The sequence below is a fragment of the Anopheles coustani genome, chromosome 3 (assembly GCF_943734705.1).
Source record: "Anopheles coustani chromosome 3, idAnoCousDA_361_x.2, whole genome shotgun sequence".
Lineage (NCBI taxonomy): Eukaryota > Metazoa > Arthropoda > Insecta > Diptera > Culicidae > Anopheles > Anopheles coustani.
Window position 1 is genome coordinate 18,983,407 of NC_071288.1, and position 25,420 is coordinate 19,008,826.

The window sequence follows — 25,420 nt, forward strand, 5'->3', positions numbered from 1 at the left end:
CTGTCGAAGTGGTCGAAGGTGGTGGGAGAAAGTGACAGTAAGGTGGAAAAAAAACGGTGCGCAATTTAGAGCACTAACATCGAAGGAAGGAGGTGGTGGGTCGTTTGTGCATTTTTCCAATTGTTTTTATTTTCTACCCCACCCCCGCCCACCAACTGAAAACGTACTTTTGTTGTTTACTGGCTGGCTCGTCTGAGGAATGGTGAGAATAAACCACACGGGGAAAGAAAAACACAACCCACCAGATACCGGAAATGGCCTACTTTATGGTGTCTCAGTGTTTCCCCTGACGTTTGCACTGGATTTCACACGGTATTGCGTTCGACTCGTGTAGGAGTCACACATACACACACTGAACACATCTGAAGGTTTTTCTTTCAGAACAGGGAAATGGTTTTCCCATTTTCTAAGCCTATCGTTTACATCTGCGCATCCCACGGTTAAACCGGGGCAGCCATTTTAATGGAAAATATGTTTTGTTTGAATTCAACGTCGTATGGTTGGTGGTGAGGCTTTTAATTTCCACAAAACTCGATATGTTTCGTTAACTTATCGAAACGATGTTCATAAAACTTTGGAAGGTTATACAAAAAAAAAATTCAAACATTCCATTCTAGGCATGCAAACTATTGTTGTGCTTAACGAATCTTGTGGCGGGATTCATTCATATGAATCTTTCAGATGGATTCATGAATCTTCGCGGATTCGAATCTTCAAAGCTTAATGAATCTTTTGAAACCTTAATGGATCTTCATGAATCTTTCATGGATCTGTTACAAATATCCATGATTCTTTCATTGCCGTGGACCATGCGACCAAAAAAAAGGAGGTCCCTTAACTTATTTTTGGTTGATCACTTTTCATCAGTTGTCAGTGTGTCAGTGTGTCTTTGGGATTCATGAATCTCTTGACGAATGATTCATGAATCCCTAAAACGCAAAGAACCATTCAGATTAATGAATCTGAATCTGATTTATACAACTCTAATGCAAACATTTCCTTTTGTGCTTAACAACTACTCATATGAAATTCAAACCTTCTCCATTACTCATGTAAAATGAAAATCGTGATAGAACTGCCATTTCGCAGTGCACTACGTTCCGTCCGTCAATTAGTAAGCAGAAATCGATTCGCCCAATTATCATCGTTTGCTGCTCGTTTTCGTGAAACAGATTTCCCAACGGTGTGTGGGCCAAACGAAAACAAATCGTAACCCCAGTCCCAGACGATAGAACGTCATTCCCAATCGAGACTCTGTGGCAGCATTGCCTTCTCGTTGAGGTGGTGGTAGGCTTTTACACGACTCGAAGGACGCAGTGCAATGAGTTTGAATTTTACATCCCACACACCCACACACACACACGCACGATGAGGGTTCAATGAATGTATGTTGGGGGTCAGTGGACTATGATTATTTCTTGGCATATTTACGTGACCCATTTCATTGCTGATTCATTGGGTTCGTTCTGTTTCCGTGCGCGAATACAAGTGCAATGCGCGTGTGTTGCCAACCCCCGGGGGTAAATCGATGTGGAACAAAATGGTTGTTTGGAAGTATACAACACATGGGCTGGAAATGAGCTGATGGATGAATATAAATTCGCTTCTTCCATGGTGACCTCACTCGAAGTGTGGTAACGTGAAGAACCCTGTAACCCCTACTAAAAACGCATTTTTCCCCCTATTCGAAGTGCTTTGGGTGGAAAATGTCCACTGCTTCCAGATGCACTTCTAGCAACACCCATTATTTATTGTCCATAAACAAACGAGGAATAGCAAACCAGGGGGAGAATTTCTTTCCTTTTGCTAACCCCTTCAGCAAGTAAACGGATTCGTTTACATGAACTCTATTGGACATCGAAACACTTAAAATTGAGCAGTTTAAAATGCAAGCCTTCATTTCCACCGCGCCTACCGTCCGGTTTTGGAACCGGTTTGCTGCCCCCTCATGCCATGAAACTCAACTCTGCTCCATCCGCTTCGATGCCGAAGATAAGCGAACGGCCTCCGGTGACATTGAACCGATGGATTTTCGTGCATAATTTAGTAGTTAAACAAGCGAAAGTGGTACAAAAAAAAAACCCATCACCCATACACACGCATCCCACGTGGTTTTGGTTGGGATACATCTTTTCGGACGTTGTTGTTGCGGTAAGACGGGTTACGGTTTCGTAACCGTCTCTGCGAGCGACCAAAGACGACCTTCAAATGTTGAAGAGTAAACCGTTCCGACGTCGGCCCTCTTCGGGATTGAAGTACACTCCAGTGCACCGCAGCGCCTCAACCCCCCCAGTGCCTTTGTTTGAAAGTGGTTAATCGATTTAGGTACGGTCCATCATCGGGGGGGTTCGATCAACCGTATGTTTATCCGGCTCGATGCCTCGTCTCGGGGCTCGCGAGTGGGAAAGGTCAGCTAATTTGCATCCTCCCCGAGGTGCAGCTTCCACCGGTTTACTTGTAGCTTTTGATGCTGGTTATTCGAGATTTCGTATTCGGGTCTTGGTCAATGTGGTCTCGATTTTGACACTGTCTTAAGTAGATAGGTTTTTTGAAATTTATTTAAGAAAAATATTTTAGCTTGTTCGTTGCTCACAGTATTTTCTCAAAATTGTGTCATACTTGGTTTTAATTACATTTAGAAACAGTAACCTTATCACTTATAAAACTAGATTTTTTTGTTAGTTCAAAAGTTCTACATCAAGTTCCACTGGATAAATTGCGGAACTTTGCAAAATACATCAACAATACCCCAATAATGCATACATCCAGCGTAGGGAGGGAACTGTTAAACAGCAGCATTTCTCAAGTGGACTGAACGTCTTGGCGAAAGAAAAGAAAAGCAGGCCAAGGTCTACCGGGCTCGATTCGGCATGTTGCGCTTTCGTTCGATTCGGTCCGGTGTGTGTAAACTCTCGCTCTTACCTTGCGAAAGAAATAAAAAAAGGGGATAAAACGCTTCACTTTCGATCTTCTTCCGTCTTTGGGGTGGTTCCCTGGACCGTCCCGCACCTTGTAGTGGTGAAGTTTTTAATTGCGTTGCCTGATTTTTATCATGCCGTTATCATGGCGCTGTTCATACTTGAAACGCATCCACTTCCTCAGCAGCGGAAGTGCGGAATATTGCAGTAAATGCTATCTCCTTTAATGTGCTTCGACAATTACTACCCACTCGGAATAATGACTCGCGGAGCACGGATTTTTACTGCCCTCCGATCCTCCCACCTTTTCACTTTTCGTTTTGGTTTGTTTTACTTGTTTCTTCGTTAAGTAGTTCCGCCTACGTCACGGAAAGATAAAAGCATCACGTTGGGAGTATGATTAGGATCAGAAATGGGGATCATTTTCTTTCCCTCTCTGCGATTTTGCACTTCCGATTTCATTTTCGTCTGATCGATGCGTGAAATTTGTGGATTATCACAACGTGTTGATAAATATGAGATAAAGTGAGAGGGAGCTTGTAACGTCGTTTCCTTTTAGCCGAATCCTTTAGGTACCTTAAACTGTATGATTTAAAGTGATTTTTTTCTTGTGTCCGACATCTCAACCATCTCGTTTCTCTTACAACGATAGACAGTATGTTAACATTGTTCTCCTTTCAATAATGTAACAGACATCTATCTACATATAAAGTAACGAAATGTAAAGAGAATGAGCATAATCAGCTGAATTGATATGACCAATCAAATAATAATTTATTGGTCAATTTAATTCAGAAACAGTTTGGGTTGGTTATCAAATAATTGAAGACAAGTTACATCCGCATAAATAGTTTCTATAATGTGGTTTTAAATTAAAACCATAGTCCGATGATTTCAACTCTGAAATTCAATATGGCCTTTAACATTAATGAACATTTATGAACAGTAACAAGACACATAAACTATTACAAAATTTTGAATTTACCGCAATGCTTTGAGGTGCTAAACAGTACAACTTCCTCTACAACAAGGTGATCTTCTAGTGGAAATAGTTTAGCTACATTGCAATTGAGTCGGCGAGAACGTCCATCGCATTAAAGCCATTTTGACCGACGGTTCCCCCATCAACCGACCGTATCTCCTGTGTGTATTTGTAATCAACCTAACAGCTCTAGAGTACCTCACTGTAAAAAATCACTAGTTTCACCGGTTCGGTGCCCTTGTGGCACGGTTCGGAGCGCTCGTGACGAGCCAGCAAAATACCACTGTGCAAAGGAGGAGGGGATAAATAGGTTTCCTTCGCACGACCTTCGTGTCACTGCACTGTGTTGGGTGCTCGAAAGCTGCCCTAACAGCATCAGCTGAGCATAAGAGTGTTTTTTGAATGCTAGCTCGGGAGTATCTCCGAAGTGTTTCGAAAACTCTGTCTGTGTAACGGTACCGTTTTTAAATGGTACCAGTGGAGAGAGAAGTATACAAAGAACGGCAAGTTTTACTGACATCTTAACATTGCTTTGGGTGGCAAGCTCTACGGCATCCTTTGCGCTGTAAATGCAAGAGATGTTTATGTAACGCGAAACTTAGTTTGTGTGGCAGCTAAAGTTTGCTCTTTTCTATTTTTGATCTTCTAGTACATAATTGATGGATATTTTTGTAATTATTGACTAGTTATGCTCTCTGATTCTGACTTCTGATTGGTATCTTTTGTATGTAGTAAGCTTATAAGTAAACCATGCTGTCAGAAAGAATAAATCTTAATGTAAAAACGTGACTATACGTCATCAAAGAGTCGGTAATGAAAGGCTGACTAGTCCGTTCTTCATCTGCTCTAAAGTGAACGCTTGCAGTTGAATGCACTTTTCATTTCCGGCTCAGGCAATGTTTTTGTCCCGCTGCGTCGTCTCGCTGCTTGAACCGTGCTTACTTACAAACACTGCCATGTTTTTCATGTGGACTATATTTAAACTCACAGCACCCTCCCCCCTAATCATTGCCAACATATGTAGCATACAATGTCCGTGTGTTCGTGTAGCGCACAAACGATCGTTGCCCCATACAAATATGTTGGATTAGATAGTATGAGGCCGCCAGCAGAGAGCAGCTGGTGCAATCGATTTGACATTGGTCCGAATCGTCTGGTTGGCCTATGTTGTGTTTTTGATTTCTCATCCAATGTGTTCTAGCGGTTCAAAAGCTTGCGGTGGGTTTGATTAGAAACATGTTTCTACGAAGCCACAAAAATAGAGAAGATAGTTAGTTAATTACGGTTGTTCCAGGAAGCTCGGATCCGGGTTTGATTTATTGATTTTTTATGTCCCTTCGAGAACGAGTAACCCTTTGCCAGAATCGAAAGTGTTTTGGTCGTAGTATTTTCCCTTCCATTCGGTTTTCGGTTTTCACTGTTTTTATGCACATAGAACTGAAACTAATGCTGGCTTCGATCGATTTACATTGGCACCCAGTGGTTGCCAAAACAATGCGAAAAACCTTCCTTCACCCTTATCGAAACTAGAAAGAAAAGGAGAAAAAAACATTCTACTAAAATGCTTCACCCTTTGCGAAATTTGAGGGAAAGGGTTTCTGTTTTGGCTTGGTCTTTTTTCCATTCTGTAGCGGTGAATGGGAGCGACATGAACGCGACCTGGTTCAAATTTCGTCGACCCGTTCTTTTTTTTTTGTTGTTTGTTTTTACTTTTCTTCGATGGGTTTTGCTAATAGGATTCCTGATGGAGGTTTTTTCGGAAAAAAAAATAAAAGTCTACAAACACGTTGGCTGTTTGATAAACAAAGTCTTTGGTTTTGTTTTGGTCTCCATCCATCCATTTGCTTTTGTCTTGATTTGATTTGCTAATCTTTGTGTGGTTGAATTGCTACCGTTCGCCAAAAAAAAAGGGCAATGCACATAAAAAATCGATCAATCAAATTGAGTCCCTTGACGAAATCATTTGTAATGTAATTGTCATTCGCGCTCGTAACTGTGCCAAGTTTAATGGATCACGTTGGCTCTCGATGTTTGTTGCCACACCGTGCCCAAAACCCCGCTCGTTTGTAACGTGCGCTTTCAGCCGAGAAACCGTTTAACCTGCTTAAGCTTTTGAGCACGCAGCAAGAAATCAATAACTTACCTAATACTTCTGCTCAATGTAACGCTTTATTGGTTAGAGTGCTTACCAGCATTGAAACAACTGCTAGCCACGATTGAGACGGCACAGTTGCACCCAACAATCATTAGTTCTGCCCAGCCACCAGCCTCTTTTGTCCTACCCAGTGCTCTTTGCGTGCTCCCTTTTCAATGTTTCGTTAACTTTTAAAAGAGGTCACAGATTTCAAAACTTTTACATCGTGATGTTTCGTTCGAGGTTATTGCGAATGTTGTCGGAAGTAACCAAGTTTGCCTTTCATACACTAGAATTTCAATTATTCAAAAGTTCTCAGTTCTAAAAAATTGAATTAGCAATTAGAAATGTTCCGTAATTAACTTTCTTGCAACGAATGTAATATGCAGCAAAGATACAAGCTGAGATGCATTACAGCTTGGAAGCAAGTTGAAAAAACCTAACCGGTTGGCAGGGAGCTAATAAACTTCCGCCCAAAATCGATGTGATAAAACTGTGCACTCGAACCGGAAAATGTTGGAAGAAAAGCCAACTGGAGCATGCATAAAAGGGGAGCAAAAAAGCGGATATCAAATATTTCAATTTCCTTCCACCAGACCAACCCGGGCGGAAGGACAGCTGTGGCGACTAAACAGGACTGTGAAAGAGATGCATAATACTAGTGATAAGAAAAAGCAACCCCTTGGGCCACCCCCCACCCTTTTAAAACCCCACGAATCCCCCGGCTCCCGTAGGTCAGGGCTGAATGTCTGGTCCGTGGTTTAGACCCAGTTTTTACATCTTTTCACCCGACTTGAAGTGGTTACACAGTTTGTGTTTGTGTGACTAGTTTTTTTTTGTATCTTTCATCACCGCACTCCCGGCCGGTGGTTTTCCTCCCCAAGTTTTCGTGTTTCGCTTCCCGAGAAGCCGTGACGTAACACCATTAGAGCTTAAACAACTTCTGCTCGCAAAAGTGTGGTTGTCGTCAGTGAAATGTAAAGCAGCACTTTCACCATCGTCCCCCCCGAGCTGTTGTGTCTGTGACTGGATGATGCAATTTCCTCTGGTGGCCGTTTGGTGGGGGAGGGGGCGGGCAATATAACCTCTTGTTACATCTTCTCCGAGCGGTGGAGTAATTAGTTTGCCCATGAAAGGTAGGAGAAGAAGTGTCTCCGGTTGGTTTTCTTTTTTTATTTTCCCGGCAAACTGATAGCAGAGTTTTGGGTTGGGAAAACATAAAACGATACTTTGGTTTATATTTTGCTTCCCGATGTATGTCTAATTAGAGATTGTCGGTTTGATAACAAAAAATAAAATGTTTTCAGTGCAGTTATAAACCAGTTAGTTATATTCCTCTATGTTTAATAAGTTCCATTTCAAATTATCAACATCTTCTAATGATGTGTTTATTCTTCATTTTCTCTTCCTCAGGTGAGTGTGCCGTTATATGCAGTCAATCTTTTCACTCTGGGACGTCTCTTGCCGACCTTTATCCATCTTTGCTGATTGAAATGCGTCGTGAATCATGTTTGCCGAAAGTGAAAGCAACCTTTTCTTCAGTGTTTGGCATATACACGCCCTTCGAGGACACCTTCTGTGCACTATGCTCTTCAAAGACTGCACATCACTTCGGATGCGCCGTGGATAAATAGGTTAACCACTAGAGGTTGTGCGGATTTCTGCGCTTTTTGTTTGCATTTTCTACCGCTTTGGACCGTAACCACCACTTGACCTGGCATGGTCTTTTGCAAGAAACGAACGAATGAGGAATTCCCGTATGAAAGCGCGTTGCATTGTCCTCGACTCCTCAACCTGCAGCTGCATTCTTATTCGTATGCATTTTTCCTCGGCTCATGAATTGTTTTCAATTTCTATGACACATGCATTCAAATAGGACACTTTACATAGAAATGGATGTTGTCCGGGAACGCTTTATCATAAAGCTAAAAGCGAAATGCACCTACTGCGCCGCGAATTACCATTTGTCATCTCTCGCCGTTTTCCCTGTTTTCACCCCCGACCCCACTGACTGCGGTTTTCAACACAGAAGATCACCCCAAAAGCGGTACGCATATTTTTACTCGACGCTGCTGGCGCATTTCGGGAGTTTATTTTCGGCCGAAACAACTTGCATGTGCTCCAAATTACACATGGCTGGTTTTTTTTCTTCTAGTTTTTCCCATCGACCTGACCACACACATACAGTTCGAACGGGTCCAATCCATTTGAGGTTTGGCCGTTCTGTTCCTCTGACCTCGATCGGAAAAGGTCCGTGTGTCTAATTCGATCGGGATGTTTATTTTTTCTCCTATTTAGCGGGATGAATTTTCCAGCGAAACAACGGAGTGAGCTCGCAGGGCAGTGGATGTTGACCACTGGGAGGGAAAAACTTCCAGAATGGTGGAAAATCGTGCATTCCCCGGGTAACAACACGTGCCGGCAATTAATTATAATTTAGTCTCGCATCTTAGCCGTTGCCTGGTGTTGACTAACGGAGAAAACAATTGACGCAGCAAAACTTTTGTTTGGTTTTCAAGAGGAGTGTTAGTTAATTTTAATGTAATGGTAATAACGATAATTTAAAATTGTTAGGGAAGTTCTGAGGGTTGTTTATTAATTTTTCAATTTAATCTTGCGATGTTAGAGTTCTTCGAAGACAAAATAATAAAAGTATGTAGAATAAAAAATATATTTTATTAGGCGTTTTTCATAAGGCGCGTATTTCTTTTAGCATATGCCATAGCACAATTCGTCCAGATTTTCTTGCCATTTTAGTGCGATGAGGATCGTTAAAAGATTACCCAACGAGTTAATTTATTCCTTTCTCGTGACCTACACTTTTCTTTCGTTTCAACAACAACGTGACAGCTTTTTCTTTGTTTTGTGTGTTTTAAAAGAACACTTAATCTTCAACGTTGAAGCGTGCCGGTGGGAAATTGAGTCATTTACTCCACTTGACGTCGCCTGATGGTTGACGAAATAGCGTTAGTTTTATTGCTACTCCTCTTATGTAAAAAGCGCCGAATTGTTAACAGATATTGCCGAGATAGGAGTGCTGTGCAATCGTACCCACGATATCCAGAGAAGCCGCACTTGATAACGTTTCTTGATTGTCAAAAGAAGCGGGTCATCAAACGGTTAAGTTGACCTTGTGATGCCTACAAGAAACGTTCGCTTCGAATAACTTTGAAGGAAGTCAAATTGACTGCAAAAAGCAGCTAAAGAATGAAGACTCCAAGAAATTTAGAAAGGCGTCAGTGATCTTATCAAAATTCCATACGTGTTGAAAATCAATTTTCTCAATCCGAGGATGGCCGATGCAGCAAAATCGATTCCCGACTACCGTTTAGCCATCGATACGAGCACGAGATCGGGTCTGCGTCGTGAAGACCGCAACTCCACCGCAATCCTCGGCGTGTTCTGTTCCAGTGATTGAGGTGTCCATTGCCTCAACCGCGACAGAACGACAACACCGTGCCGTGACCGGCTGTAATTGAAGGCAAATTATCGTCCAAACCGCAACAGCATCGGGCGCTTTCAAATCCGCGCGCCGTCCAGTCGCCGAATGGCAGCATTTAGCGTTTTACAGCCGCAGCAGCAGCTTCGTCGTCGTCGTCGTCTTCACCGTCAGCCTAGCGAAAGGTTCTCGATGCCACCGATGCATTCTCCTTCTCGCGGCCAGCCGAAGGGGAAGCGAATTTAATTGGCATCACTTAACTCACCGCGGTTAACTATTGGACCTGGAGCGTCCCGGAGGGCTCGCTATTTTGAGCTCCGCCGACGGAGGTCATCATCCGCTCGGTTCTTCTGGGAGGCGGGATGATTGATGGTCGTCTAGTGCGCGTTCCGTTCGTCTTCCGAAGAGTCGAGCGTCTTGACGTGAACCCGGCCCATACATGGTGTACGGTTTGACGCTTCGTACCGCTAATTTATGTTATGGGCAACCTATGGATCTTCCAGGAAATAGTTTGCAGCCGGTTGGCGTGCGCAATTTATTTGTTGTACCAATCACTTTTGGACGTTGACTCGTTTCCTATTGGTGGTGCCATTTTCAAATTTTGGTATCTATCTATATAAAATTCTTGTGTCACGGTGTTAGTGGTTAAACTCGTCCTAAATGGCATTTTTAATAAAACTTTGGACAGATGTTTCTTGGGTATGAGAATAGGTTTTTAACTATATCTCATGTCTGGAAAGTACATACATTTTTAATAAATTACAATTTTCAATTCATATATTGGTTTGTTTGTCTACACTCGGGACTCACATATGAAGAGTAATCTCAACCCGCAAGTATAAACGGTCGCCGCAGCAAGCCTTTTCATCGAGCGTTTTGAGTTGATTCCAAAAAAATTTTTTCTTTTCATTATCAAGAAAAATAATTTGTCGGTAATGATAACCAATTTTGTTTAGCTATGGCATATGAGTGAATGCAAACGTCTAAGCAAAAACGTGGAAACATCGAAGAATTAAATGTTAAAATATAAAACTTCTATGTATAATTATTCTGAAGCTGCAAATTATTCGACAGAATTTCTGAACTCTTTGATTTTACAAAGCACGTAACCTATAGAATAAACGATCAAAATGTGTGGTTAAAAACCAAATATTGTCTACAATTGTATGTCGTTCAAAACATTGATGAATCTAAGGGATATCTGCAACGTAACGTCTCTTCGTACTCGGGTTTTCCCAACCACATGGCTAACTACTAGCAGATAGCCGTACACCACTTCCCGTTCTAGGCGAAAATGGGGTTCCCTCGTTTCGTTCCCCACCCTATCTGCTCTACTCATTAACCTGCTGCTCTTCACCGGCGAAACCGGCACGGCACGTTGTACTTGCTCGCTTCCTACTTTCTCGCAACGGGGGAAGCAATAATGTGTCATCCAAAAATAGAGCGCATCGTGATGCGCAATCTTGTGCTGGCTGCCTTCCTGATCCTCAAATCGACTTCCCTTGTTTTTTTTTTTTTGGTTGCTTTCGTTTTTGTAAACCGTCAACAGCTTCGTTTGCGGTCCTATCTTTTGCCGATGCTCCTTTCTTTCTCGTTTTGACATTTGGTACGTTGCTGATGTTTGCAAACAACAACACTTGAAACTCAGTTTCGCCATCGAATCGTGCAGCACTCGTCGGGGAGGGAGGGAGAGAGAGGGTGCGCTCCGTGGGTTGTTTTGTTTTATTTATTTTTTAATTAAACGCTTGATATGCCGTCCGTACTCTGCCGTGCATGTGATGATGCAAAAGGTTGGAAATAGAACCCGATGTGATGCTACTTTGAAGCGTTTTATGGGGCAGTGTACGGGGTGTTGTGGTGGAAGGAGATTTTGGGTGGTTTAGAAGAGACTAATCGGACTGTGAGATGTTGAGCGATTGGTGTCAATTGATAGTAATTGATAGACATGACACTGGCATTACTTGTGTTGCTTCTGAACCATCGAAACATTGAAAACTAGTTTAACTGGGATAGGTTTGCTCAAACAAGATCCTATCCTTCTATATTTACGCACTTTGCTGGATCAACAAGACTCCTAGATATTGCTTCGTTCGTCCTATCCACTGGGAGCTTGGTTGTTGAAGAAGGATGTCAAAAAGTTCCGGAACAGCTTCACGGCCGTCACCAAAGGATTCCCATCGTTCTCGTTGACGCTCGGGCCCATCGTGCCCACCTCCGCCACGTTCATGCCTTCGTCAACCGGGATGCCGTTGATGAGGTACGTGTTGACGGTGACGTTGGACACGTTCGCCGGAAGCCGGATCGTGTGCTCGCCGATGGTGATGAACGACCCATTCATCATCTGCCCGTAATCCAGCGGTTGCAATCCGTCGAGCTGAATGGTCTGCCGTGTGTCGATCGATCGGCGCATCCGGTTCACGTTGATCTGGACGTTGGAAATGTTCGTACCGTAGTCATCCAGCCCGGTCGAGGTGTTGACGCGATTCCCGATCGCAACCGACACGTTGGACGAATTCGAGGCACCGCTGGCGGAGGACGCCGCGGCGGTTGTTGCGGAAGAGGAGCTGCTCGTGGTGGTGCCGGAGGTAGGAAATTTCCACGGCACGAACCAGAAGATCGGTACCGCCAGCAACGGTTGTACCTGAAGAGGGGGTGGAAAAAGAGAGCCACTTGTGGTAAGAATCCTCGACCGAATTTTCTTCTCTGGAAAAACTTACCAGAACCGTGGCCGACAGGAGCAGTACGAAGTTCCTCATCTGATGCATGGCAGTGAACGAATGGGATGACACGGTGTACCATCCGGTCAGTTTTATATCGATCTACGGGTTCCGGTTGAACATGGTGTAGAATATTTACTCCGAAATGCTACCAAAAGCCACACCGAAGCGATCTCTCTGGCAAACAAACTGCAGGCAAACAGTTTTCTATCGTTTGGAATTGCAAATGGAGCCAGCATCCGAATGCGTGTTACTTCTTTTCGTATATGAGCCTCAAGCTAGTTGCATCTTCAAACAAAAACCTATGACGAAGGACGTTTTTTATCATAACAAAACAACAGTTGCAGTTGAAAAAGCAACGCAAACGTCGAACTTAATGAGAAGGTCTTATTCTGCCATTGATCGAGAGAGTAAGTGTTGAAATTGTCAAGGTCTGATGAACTGTGTCCAACCCTGTATACATTTGTTGGAATGCTGATACAAACATAATATTTAAAAGCTCTACTTCGCTATAATATGTTCAATCATAACTTGTTAAACAATGATTCGTACCATTTTAATATTTAACACATTTGCTGGTGGTTTGTCATAACATAATCGCAACGGACGAGAAACGGTGTGTTGTTTCGCAGGCCTTTGGATGCAATATCGCGATGCACCGCGCCAGCCATCGATGCACTTGCAGCGCAACCCTTTCCTTCCATGCAATTGCCCTCGCCGCCCGACATCGATGACATAATTCGATCGTGCGCTCGTACCGAAGGTGTCTGCGTGTCGGCACTAAATGCCCGGCGATGTTTGTGTGTTTTCTGCTTGCCAGTGGAAAAGAATCAACTCTTCAACCGTAAACCTCCCACATTCGTCGGCATTTAATCGAAGCGCCAGCAGTGTGCCACGGTTAGGAGGGCACTGGAGCGCACACCCTCGCATTTAAAAATGGCTGTGGGTGGGGAGGGAGGAGGGGAAGGGCTCTAAGAGCAAGGCAATACCAACCATTTGCCATTTTTTCCACCCTCCCCGTTTTGAGGCGATGGTCGGAGACGAGAGGAGCGTTTCGTTTGACTAAATGGTCGTGTGCTGTGTTGGCGCAACGGTGTGATTCGTAACGTTTGACGGTAACGCAAAAGAGCGGACGGGGGGATGTCTAGCAGGGTAGGCTAGGTGGCCTCCTACCCTTGGATGCAATTTTGACCGCTGCATTTGCCATTCGCGACTGAGTGAAAGCGGCCCCTCGTCGTTAGTTACGCGGCCGTTTTCCACGCGTGCGGTAATATCGAATCGGTTGCTTCACCCAAGCACCGGTAACCCTTTTGCCAGGTGGTGGACTAGCACACCGTCTGCGAATTGTCCGCGCAAAGCGAAGCGGGTAATCTCCACTCTCGGCATAACCAAGTCGACAAAGTTTCTTATTTTGTTTTGTTAAGTCTCCCCCGACTTCGTTCACACTCACTTTGAGCTTTGTGTGTCTTTCCCCCCGAACCAGCTAGTCTAGTAGCTTGTTCAAACGGTAACGGTTGACGGGAACATCGCTAGCCGAAACGAGCTTGATCTTGGGGGCCGTAATCGTGTTTACGAGACGTTCAGTCTCGCCACACGCTGTTGCCGGTGTGCAAAGGTTCGTTCCGGTTGAAGGGCGATCCAATCTTAGCTGACGATTGCACAATAAAGCGTCTCTGCCTTGATCTTGCGGAGGCCGAGAATTCGCGGGTTTCAAGACACATTTGTCGCTCATGGAACTGGTTGCAACTGGGCTATATACGAGGGGTCACCTCGTCCCAAAATATACGTTGGGTCGTTGAATTATCGTGAACAATTGAGTCAATGAATCGTAAATAATATTCGTTTGGATCGAATTGTTAACAGAATTAAATAGATTCATCGGGAAGAAACAAGAGTCTCAAACCAAAATCTGTAGAGTATAGCGAGAACTCCTACTCGAGAACTCGTCCGTCCGCTTGGACTCTCGAGAGATCACTAGCATCGTTCTAAGTATCGACAAGTACTCGACGCGTTCGACCAGTTTTTCGCGTTTCTTCAATGTTCTGTTAACATTTTCCTTGTGGTTTTTACATAAATGTTCGTGGAAAATACTTCTGGTAGCTGTAAAATCTTTTGAACCTCAAGGTCGAGTGTTTACGATGATTTATTTACCTGCTATGTGTAACTTTTTTAAACTTTCTGAACATCTATAGACATCGGTTGTTGTACGCTGGAGGAAAACATCAATAAATTTTCATACAAGACATTTCAAACATTCCCGAAGTCCACTCGAAGGCACGACCTCAACGAGCAGCTTGTTCTAGCCTTGAAGGTTACATTTCCTCGTGTATCATGCGCTTTATGAGAGCTCTTTTTAAATGCACAATATTCCTTCCCGGGGTGTACTTGTGCTGCTAGGCGATCCACCCTGGTCTGGGAGAAAGAAGATTTATTTCCCCACCACCGTAGCTAATGTAAATCCGAAACCGCCTCGTAGGTACTGCAGAATGCACTCGGCTTTGTGTATCGCTGGATATATGTGCTTGCAATCCATCTCGCCGCGTTTACGATGCCATATTGGGCACGGACACCACTTCCCGGTTTGCTTGCGCGCCGCACATCGTCGGATTCCGGAGCGGGATCTGATCGGATGATCTTGCATCGTAGGCCCGAGCGACCGCTGTGAACCTTAGGCCGGTGTCAATCGGGCGTATTTCCATAATTCCATCCAGTCTTGGATTTGTCCTCCCTTTCCATCTCTTTCTCCTCAACGGGACTGTCCCCCGGCTCTTAGTCGTTCTTACTCGGTCGTGTACAGAGTTTAAAGAATTTGCATTCGGCACCGTTTAGGAGAGGCGTCAAGTGGCGAACCGCCGTGGCCCCTCGACATATCGGTATTAGTGGCTTGTTGTTGATTGGAAGCGTCGCTAGACGGGCCGAGTTTCCGCATTCGAATCTCCACGTCGCGTTCGATGAACGGTGAACTATCGATCGAAGCCGCTCGTGCGATGCATTTTTAAGCTCAATCAATCGTGATCGTGCCATTGTGCGGAGAGAGGCGATTTGCAAATTATAATTCCCGACGCTGGTGGTATCCTGTCCCGGTTGCATTGTGGCTCGGTGGCGTGGAAACCGTGCATCAGCTAGCTGTGATTCATGCCTCCACGTGCGATACATTCTACCTCCAAACTGCACTTGGAACTGGAAACGGAATGGATCATCGTCCTCGCGCGTCGTCGGAGTGGTGACCATTTTAATTATCATTCACTCGAACGAAACTTGCTGCAGTGGGAATTTTTATAAAACATCAACTGCAAGATAACACAAATGAAGATAAATTGCACCTTAAAGGTGCTCTCGGTGTGCGGCTGTTTTCTTGAAATGATTTGCATGGCAATGGCAATTGGATCCACTCTACATTGGTCCTGTCGTCGTCTCGGTTAGTTACGGCGATCGTCTTGTTTTCGCAGCAATATTTCATCCCTTGTTCAATGCTATCACCCTGCGCACCCGGGGGAATGATTTATGAAAATTAACTTAAGTGCAGCATAAATCAATTTCACTTTTGATACTTCTGCAAGTGCGCAGACTGCAACCGAACAAAGACACAGTCGAGTCGAAACTCCTTTGTGCGGTGTAAAGTGGTCTTCTGGTGCAGTTGCACACTTATCTTAACAATGCAATTCTATTCCATTACTCGCGTGTGCTCGTAGATGATGTTTTCCCCCTTGATGCAATGCCTAGAGTGAAGACTCAAAGAAGCGAACCAATTTGTCACATTTCATAGCATCGTTGTTTTTCCGCCAGAGTGAGTTTCCAGTTGTGTTCTGCTCGAGCTGTGACAAAATGGTTCAAAATGAAATAGTTGACAATATTGAGTTCGGTTTGTAAGCATACAAGACTGGATTTACTGATGAATGTAGTTTTACTCATTGAGTGTTTTCTTTATTCTTTTCTAACTCAAATTATACATTTAGTTTTGATTGGATTGAAATGTCTTTGTTTGAATCATCAAAGCTTTTTTTTGTTCTGTTACGATTCGTTTCCCTAAATACCTTCATCTTTTATTCCTACTTACCAGTCTCTTTTAAACCAGATTACATTTAATCCTTGAATAAACCCGTAATTACAGAACTTAATCATCGCCATAATACATTCACGCTTAGTGGAAGTGATGGATGGAGCCATCCCTGTAGTCTTTGACCTTCACCGTATAAACATGCTAATTTATTTAGCATTTATGAAGGAAAGGACCTTCGCTTATACTCCTTACCCGTTTTTTCGGCTCAAGTTACCAACACCATGCCGTCCCCGGGGGAGGGCAGCCAAATAGCTTGAGTGAGATTTAATTAATTATGCTGGGACGACGGAACATTCTCCCGAACCGCGGAAACATAATAATAAATATGAGCGCCCGGCCTTTTCTTTTCTCCACGCTAATTTCGCCAGTACTCTGCGATGTATACTTTTTTATTATTTCGAATTTCCCAGCTGTTTCTCCTTGGGTTGGTGCTATATTTCCTTCCTGTTGGGTTTCCATAGCAAGGCTCGGAGTGAAATCAGTTATTAAATTTGGTGTAAAAGTGGACCGACACTGTTACTATTTACCATTAGCGCAATCCATGCCAAGGCTGTTCAATGACGAATTATTATTCCTGAATGTTTTTCAAATATTTGGATACGTTTTGAGGTTTTGTCTTTCGTGTTGTTATCAAATTCAGTTAAAACAATTTGGTATGGAGTCTCCATGAGTTGAAAGATTTACATCTCTAAACTAACGATTAAACCTACTCATTTAAAGTGTTTAGAACATTCAAGGGTGTAGAGGAAGAACATTTGAAGTGTTTAGAAAAGTAAATCATAAAATTTTTATTGCACCTACAATTATTACATTTGCTCGCTTCTTTACGTTTTTTTGAGCCCCGTATACATAAAATATTTTACGCATTTTAAACCAAAGCACCATTGCTATGTTTGCTTCGTAAACAAAACTATTAAAACACTCATAAAGTACGGAACAGCCGTACAAGCACCGTTCAATCCTAACTCGTTACGAGTTACGATTAGTACGCCTGAATTTCGATCCGGATTCGGAATCCTTTCGTCCTGGAGAGTTGTAGCAGTGACCCTGAATCAGCCCCCCTCCCCGTCGGTGCTCGGTATGGCACGGAAACTATTAACATCTTATTAACCTACAACTAAACTACCTGCCACTACGCAGACGTACGGTCCCGTAGCCCCCTATCCGGGGGTCGATTTGGGCACGGAAAAGTTCTCCGCTCGACAAGTTGGATCCACCTAATGTTATGGCGGGAAAGTCACGAGGACTTGCGTTTGTTTTGGATTATTAATGACGACTCGACGGCTGCGAGACGTACACGCAGGGGGTACTCCAAACTTCTTTGTCATTGCATAAATCTCCTTCGCTCACTTCCTTCCTCGCTCTCTCGTATTTGGAAGATTTTGTGAAACCACCTCCGTCGAGACCGAGCTTTTTCGTGGCGGGAAATTGGTACCTTGAGTCACGTCCTTTCTTCGTTCTTACAAATCGCTCCTTGACCTACTACCTAGTTCTAAGTAGAACACTTCCTCACGGCAGGGTACCCCATTTGCCTTGTTTCAAGGTCTTCCTAAGTCCCTTTCTTTCCCGAACCCCCGACCATTTGCTACAAATCTTTCGCGCAGTCATGAAACGTAAAGCTCTCACCTCCGAAAACAGAACGAATTAGCAACCGCCAAAAGTGCGGTCGTCTGCTGATTAGCAGCGGCTCAATTCAAGGTTATCATGCGACCCCCGTCGTGGTACTTAACCGCTGGTCGTCGTGACGTCGTTAAATTCCGCGGGTAACGCATTGACCTAGTCTCCGCCAGAAGAACGGAGCGATGTTTTGAGCCGCGCCACGAACGGTGTCCCATTTTAGGTTGACCGCCGAGATGGATGCCTTTTGGTTTTGCCCTAGATTGTTCGTTGGTGGTCAAGCAAACAATTGATTGCACTTTTCAAAGTCCCGCGGTGGGTGTTCGGCTAGAGATCAGCTGATGTAACTTGGTGCACTCCCAGCGTCATGTGTTCCGCATTTCCGGCTCAGGTCCGGTGATGGTCCACTATCAGTTATTGACCTACAGATTAACGCTGATCGGTGGCGATCGTGGGACGTCGAACCCAATAATTTGCTGATCCCGCTCCTCCGGTGGATGGATTCATTTCTTGTACCAACACTGTTGTTCCGCTCGACTTTCTCTAATCTTGGAATGCCCGAGCAGAGCGGCCGGTAATGTAGTGCGGATGATGACTCCGATGCACCGGAGTGTAATCTCTTCAAGTGTGTTGAAAAAGTCGTACAATGTCAACAACGACCGCCTTTGCGTGGATGATGTCAGACGACCAGCTGCGACCTATCAAGGTTTGTTTGGATTGACTATTGATCGCCATCTTTAACGTTTGTTCGTATGTCCACGCTTTGTTGGGATTATTGGTCTTATTTATTTATACTTCTTTTTTTTTTGCAATACCGGATGACTCCCTGTGGATTTCTATCTCTTCCACGTTAGTCACCCGACCGGTACTCGCCCGATAAGATGGCGGAACCTTCGGTAAGCTCGTAGCGATAATGTTTTATTTCCCCATCAAACTTCAAATTCAGCTGCGGAATAGGATTAGTTCAGTTTGCCCACCCGCGTCAGAGGGTGTTGGTTTGGTTGGTTAGAAAATTTAAAGATGTGTGGCGCCCCACGAAAATGGTGACGGTCATTCGGTGACGACATCGCAGATTAGAAGGGATCGCCTGTTGAAATGTGGCACTGTGGCTGCAGATAACGATGGATGGAATCACGGGACCGGTGCTGAACACCCCCCCGACTCGACGACCCAGTTCTCTCGTTGCGGAGGCGATGTTTGCCAACGTTGAACCGTCGGTCGCGGGGTTTTGTATTTTTGTCACAACCCCGCAAGCCAACTTTGCTGCCACGCCACGCCGTCCCTGTTCCAAACGTAAACAGCGCACGGATTCCGATCCGATTCCGATAGGCGTGTTTCGGATCGATGATGTTCCGCAAAATTGCACTCCTGACCTGATTGCTTTCCACGGCGGGCTCGTGGAAGTATTGTTTACCAGCACAGTCAGCGCTATTGCATGCAGTGCAGTGTCGAGCGCCCGGATGCATTATTTGTTTGTAGTGCATGCACACTATCCTATCGTTTGCACTTTGGTGTGGTACATGGGAACGGGAAAATACAATTTGTTTGATTCACTACGCCGTTGTAGAGATATGTTGTTGACGCTGAACGCGCACACAAACAAATTTGCAGCACCATTTTCTACAGTACACTGTTGTTCTGGAATGTTTGTTGTCTTTAATAGGTAATTTAAAGTCTCTAATTTGAATGACAAAGTTTGTTTATATTATAGAAAAGATATAACGAACTAGAAGGTCACATCACAGACATCAGAAACTTTTCTCAAATTATTCAAATCTATATTTATGGTCTATATGATCTAAATAAATTCCGGATATAAGAAACTCACCAATTAACCTTTTTAATCCCCGATAAAAATAAGTTAAAGTCAATGAATATTAAAATTTTATAATAAAATAAACTTAAGCCACCGAAGATAAAACAATTTCAATGTAAAATAGAACGAACATGTGAAGTAGAAATAAATAAATTCGGTTGCCAAAATTTTCTCTCTTGTATTTTACTCCTCGATCGCATTTTATGACGTAAAAGAAGTTGTTATACGCTAATCTAACTAGTATGAACTGCTGCCTGAATTTTGAATTGAATTCGTGCCATTAAGAAACTATTTTACACGGCACGACATCATATTACGCCCTTTGGACATACCGTATGTCCTTTCTGGCAACAAAGAACCACTCATAAAGAAAGCAACATTTGTTCTACTTCCGATGCCAACTGTGCCAGCGACGACATTTCTCTTGTTCTGATCCGTTTCAGATGGACACCCGTCAAAACATGACCGGATTGTCTAACACGAGTCCGATCGAATGAAACCGTGCATTATATTGAAAGGATCGTGATAGCAACCTTTATTTCGGTTCTCGGATGCTGTTCATCTTAGCTTAGCTTAACAGCGGCGTTTAAGTCGACTGTTAGTAAACAGCGCTTGGCAGTCTGCCTACGTCGTCGGTTGCGCACGTGTGTGGCGTATGTGTACCACACATACGTAACTACGACTACCATTTTGGGAAACCGGCGAACGGGTTTAACGATTTGCCAAAAGTGGCAGCAATGCTTGGTGGTGACATTGACGTACTCTAGTGTCGGTGCAACCTCTAGCGCAAGAGGTTGCAGTCGAAAGACACTGAGACTGTGGTTTTTTCCTCACTTCTTCCATTCCTAGCGCAAAGAGGTGAAGTTCAAGGAATAGAAGGAGCTGCTGTGGAGTACCAATGGACCAGAACCAGGTTGCCGTATATAGTGAAAACGAACAGCTGAGATAAGTTAAGCCAACAGCGGAGCTGGAAGTGTGTTGCAGTCTTCGGTTGTCCCCTTATTCGGGAGGTTGTTGAACCTAGAGCATACGAGGAAATAGGGTGTCGCTTACGGATGCGTATGTTTTGAGGTTGCATCTTCGTGGGTGTAATATTTTTGAGTGTTGTTTCTTAGAATATTTATCTCTCAGTAACTTCCATTGAACTCATAGAAATTGAATTCCTGATTAAATATCTTTAGTTCAGCAATACGTTTTAGTATCTTCTCTCTTTTATGTTATTGGTCTTCATTGGTATATATTTTGACATACTGTTTCAAAACCTTATGCTTGTCGAAAATACTTGCTGTCTTCGTAAACGAAGAAATTCTATCGTTCATGTGTTAATCGGCAAAACGAAACGTTCACGAAAATAGAATCAACCAACCGTGAGGTTGGTACTGGAAACGGGCTGGGAATACTTCAGTCATCCACCCAGACGTTCGCGGTCCTTGCTCCGCTGGTCCGAGTACAAAGGGTTCACCCCCGGGATCGCAGAACGCTAGGTCGATGATTCACGCTCGTAGGCAACCGACCGTAAAATCCGCACCGTGAAAGAAGATTATGGTCCTCTGCTACGGTATGTGCTCCCCTTCGCGAAGGGACCAAAGGTCTGTGACACGCATGGCGAAAACTGTTGTTGAAAGCAATTGAACTGACTGATGGCGATGCCGTTGCGCCTATCATGCGCACAAAGAACTTCCACTTCAGAGGTAGAGAATGAGTTCCGGTCTTCGTTTTCCAACTTAACGTGCTCGTTGCTCAAGTATTTGTTGGGCCCACATGGGCGTTATGTTCTCTAGCTCAAGGGATGGCTCCTATCAAGAAAGGAGACGACATGCACATGCACCGGGAAGGACGCAAAGGCAGTCAAATGCACAACCAAGAACTTGACTCGCTGTTCCGATGGGTTCTTTCTTATCGCCCACCTTGGTTTCCCTTCCTGTTTAGACGTTCCCTTCGATTGGGGCATTACGCATCGGGAGTTCAATGCAGTGAGATTTTTTTCCCCTGTGGATGTAGAATTCATCCCAAAGAAACTGGAAATGAGCATCACGAATCTTTGTGCTAACTGGACACTCTTAGCTCACAGTAGTTCATGGAAATTGTGATGTTTGTGTAAACAAAAGGAATCCAACACGCAGTTCAATCTATTTCTCTTTTCCTTCTCCTCAAACCGTAGACACAATGTTTTGTTACAGATTCAGTGATCCGTAAAAGCGGGATCTGATTCAATCTTCGGGGAACGACTCTTTAGTCACACGCCACAAAGAATCGCCACCCCTTACCAGTCCTGGAAGGTACAAAGAAAGGACGCTTACTTCTTACTGCCTGTGACTGCCGATCCAGCGGGTGTGCAAGGGTTAACTGGGCACGAATCATAGTGAAAATGAACTGCACAATGGAGGAAAGTTGTGTGTACCCAAGTTTTGTTGGCTTTCCTGCACGCCTCGTTTGAAGTCGGTTAATTGCAATTGGATAACTTCTTGCCAGCCGACGGATGGCTTTGTTTGCGTAGCTGCCGGCTGGCTGGCTGGGCGCCGACATCGTCTTCGCGCAGTTTGACGCAGACGGGACAAGTGTGCGACAAGTGCAAATCGTTCTTCACTTGAGATGTGCCGGGAAATAGACTTCGCGGCGAAAAATCAGAACTTGGAGAAAAGGGTAATTAACAGTAGATGCAGGCAGGATGGATTCTGTCAGAGGGAAGATGAAGCGAGCAAACAAAAGTGGTGATACACAAACAGGACGCACAGGAAAGCCCTTCCGCGTCAGTAAACCCCCCGTCTCTGTTTGGTGTACACAGACACACACCGAACGACAACTGTTGACATTTTCTAGGTAAACGAAAGAATGGAAAGAAACTGGTTTCTTTTCCGCAACAGTTCAATCACACCGCTGCCAACACACCGCAATCATCGTAAGGAATTATTTATGACATTTTGTTGTTGTTCGTTCCTTTTTTTGTTTTAGTCGTCGTGTCGCGAATAGAACCCATAACCTGATAAGAAGTTGTACATTAGTATGGTCATTTGCGACAAATTGGTCAGGCAGGTTCTTAATAGATAACCGTTTCTGTGTTTTCTTTTTGATTGTATAACAAAGCAATATTTATGATTACTATTATCTACTACTTTTTTATGGACCTGGAAACTTTTGATTGGATTGGGTTGAATAAACTTTTGATGTTTACTGTTTTTTTGCAAGTTTTTTTTTCATTTTTGCTGTTTGAAAACTTTTAAAGCGATGAAATTGTATTCACAAAAAAGACCAGATCAAACCAAGTAAGTTCAAGTTCAAATGATTTCTTGTTTTGATTGTAACCGAATGTAAGTGATATAAACAATCTTCGTTGTAAAAGGTCACGTGCCGTCATCTACGTTCAAAGCCGTTCCAGATGAGAACGATGCGTGCCGTCGGCCAATTTGTAAACGCTTCCTTATTTCCTTCTCGTCGCCATATTTCTCCATCGTTCATAAAAAAGTACTCACCTTCCCCCTTCAGGTGGTAACTGTAATTCTAATGACAACTTTGACATAACGACGCCACCCCCCAACAAACCGACACCCATGCTTTGAGACCTACAATCGGCCGTTTGACTACTTGCCACCAGTTCGCTAATGGTTTCTTCTACCTTTTCTTTCTATTTACAGGTAAGGATCGGTTCGTGCAATAATGATGAATTGGACGTGGCGTTTGCCGGCTGAAAGGGAGATGTCCTGATAAACCCCCATTAGAGTGCAAAAACAATCAAATGACGACAGCGACCGTTCCAGACATTAGACCAAACCCGGATTGTCTGCCTATCGAGGTGCATTCGTAGCAAAAGGGGTTGAAGGGTTTTGAAGGGCTGCTTCGAGGGACACCTGATTCTTAAACACGGAAAACTTTTCCCGGAAAGTGTCGCAAACTTCGACAAAAGGGATCACGGTGTGAGCAGGAACGCCAGGGATCTCTCTCACACTCTCACTCTAGATAGACACTTTAGCTTCTCAAGATAAATGGCGAGGGTGTGGCATGCCGGAAACCCATCCTCACGCCATCTCTCTCCACCTTGAGCTCCAATTCTTGACTACCATCGTTAATGGAGCTCCGATGGAGTGGAAGTGAAAATTGCCACGAAATGTAACACGTGCCATGGCCCACGCTGTCGATGGCAACCAGTTGTTGGGGCACACTGGAAGTAATGGCATTAATTCCAGGTGTTTCTATAGCTTCATTCCTTGGCACCAGCCAGGCAGTGCTGATGTCTGTTCCCGTGGTAATACCAGCGATAATACTTGGTTGACGCACCTTTTGGGAAAATTCCGACGAGTGGGGGCGATTGTAGTGGAAAAGTTCCGGGTTGTGCCGATTCTCGCTGCTAGTTTCGCGCTTTATCGCTCAGCTTTTATTTAGAATTAGCAACAATACATGATAAAAATAAAACTCTTCTGTTTTCAGAAGCTAGTGGCATTGCAAACAAGATTTTATAAACTTTTTTTTTGTTGAACGATAAAAGTCCTCCGCTTGCAACGAAAGGAACTCACGAGCTCCATCGAGCTTTGTTGGAAACGGGAGCTTGCAAAGCTCACGGTTGGAGCTTTTACGCTCGCGCAGTTTAAGCTTACAGGGTGGTTCGGCGAATTGAGATCGTTTAAAAATTTTGATTAAAATTATTATTGAAAGTCTACCTCAAAAATAAAAAAAAAATAATATAAAGCAATACTCATGAAAAAGTATGACGTTCCCTTCTTTTGTATAAAAGCATATGCGAAAATTTTTGTCGTCGATTAGACATTTAGCTTCTATTAAATTAGGCTCCGCGTAGGACATTATGATCGTGGAACAGTGTGATCCACTATAGAAAGCTTCTGCACGACATACGGGATAAATCAGAACTGTCCGCTAGAATGGCCGGAAACAGCTCAGCAACAGCATAAACTCAACTTGACGTGACATGACGCGCTTAGCCCTCATTTGATATTGATTGCTCTGTTTGTCCATCAAACAGATTTATGATTAGGCTGACGGTCAGGGCAGGAGTGCACCTACCAGTGATTTTCCCAAGAATGAATAAAGATGTATGCTAGGTTAAGAAGTGACTGCCGATAAGCAGAATTTAATTGAATCATGGCGATACACTTCTTTCTCACCGATAAGGATTGGAAGCTGTGTGATCATGGTCACGTCATAAATTGATTTTCTTTTGAACCAAATCATTGTTTTGTACATGTATTATTAATCTGTTGTACAATTAGTTTAGAGTTACCTTTTTTTGCAGACAGTGCAAGTTTGTTTCACTTGCTATATTTGAAAGCTTGTAAACATAAGTCGGTAAATCTTAGCTGTACGCCGGTTCCAACCAGTTGTTATCGATCTCTTCCCATACGCTAGAAAGTGATCATCAACCATTTCGCTTTGTCCATGTGAGGTAATCACGATACCGGGACATTACCTTACCAAACCAATTGCGTTCAACAAAGTGAAACAGCACGACAGTTTGGGTAGACGTACAACTGGTTTCGTGACGACATGCAGAAAGCGTACCGGAATCTCGTGAGAATGATCGCACACGGTGGTGGTATTAAATTCCGGTCTATGAATTCATTACGTACGGTTGCAATTTACCAAATGGGGACAGTACAAACTGCATGAAAATGTAATTAAAAAACGAAACAACGTTTAAATTGCGCTCCAATCTCTCCTTAGCTTTGTCACATCGCCACTATCTAAATCACGGTTCGGGCCGGGCAGACGATGGAACTGAAGGTCACTT

The 25,420-nt window shown here is 43.8% G+C and overlaps 2 protein-coding genes across 2 annotated transcripts in view; one reads left to right on the forward strand and one right to left on the reverse strand.

Moving 5' to 3' along the window:
• LOC131261211 (protein fem-1 homolog CG6966) overlaps window positions 1-25,420 on the forward strand; it is a 53,202-nt gene that overhangs the window by 18,396 nt on the left and 9,386 nt on the right. The gene's annotated exons all lie outside the window — the stretch shown is intronic.
• Window positions 11,446-12,238, reverse strand: LOC131261213 (uncharacterized). The gene is made up of 2 exons (XM_058263183.1): window positions 12,191-12,238; window positions 11,446-12,114 (listed from the first exon to the last, which is right to left on the reverse strand). Exons 1-2 carry the CDS (start codon window positions 12,236-12,238, stop codon window positions 11,569-11,571), a joined length of 594 nt encoding a protein of 197 aa, XP_058119166.1. The 3' UTR covers window positions 11,446-11,568.

Bases quoted from the DNA above. Each gene is read 5' to 3' on its own strand.
- LOC131261213 (XM_058263183.1), bottom strand. From the start codon at position 12,238: ATGCATCAGATGAGGAACTTCGTACTGCTCCTGTCGGCCACGGTTCTG. The intron at 12,115-12,190 runs GTAAGTTTTTCC...CCCCCTCTTCAG, and splicing joins TCCTGTCGGCCACGGTTCTG to GTACAACCGTTGCTGGCGGT.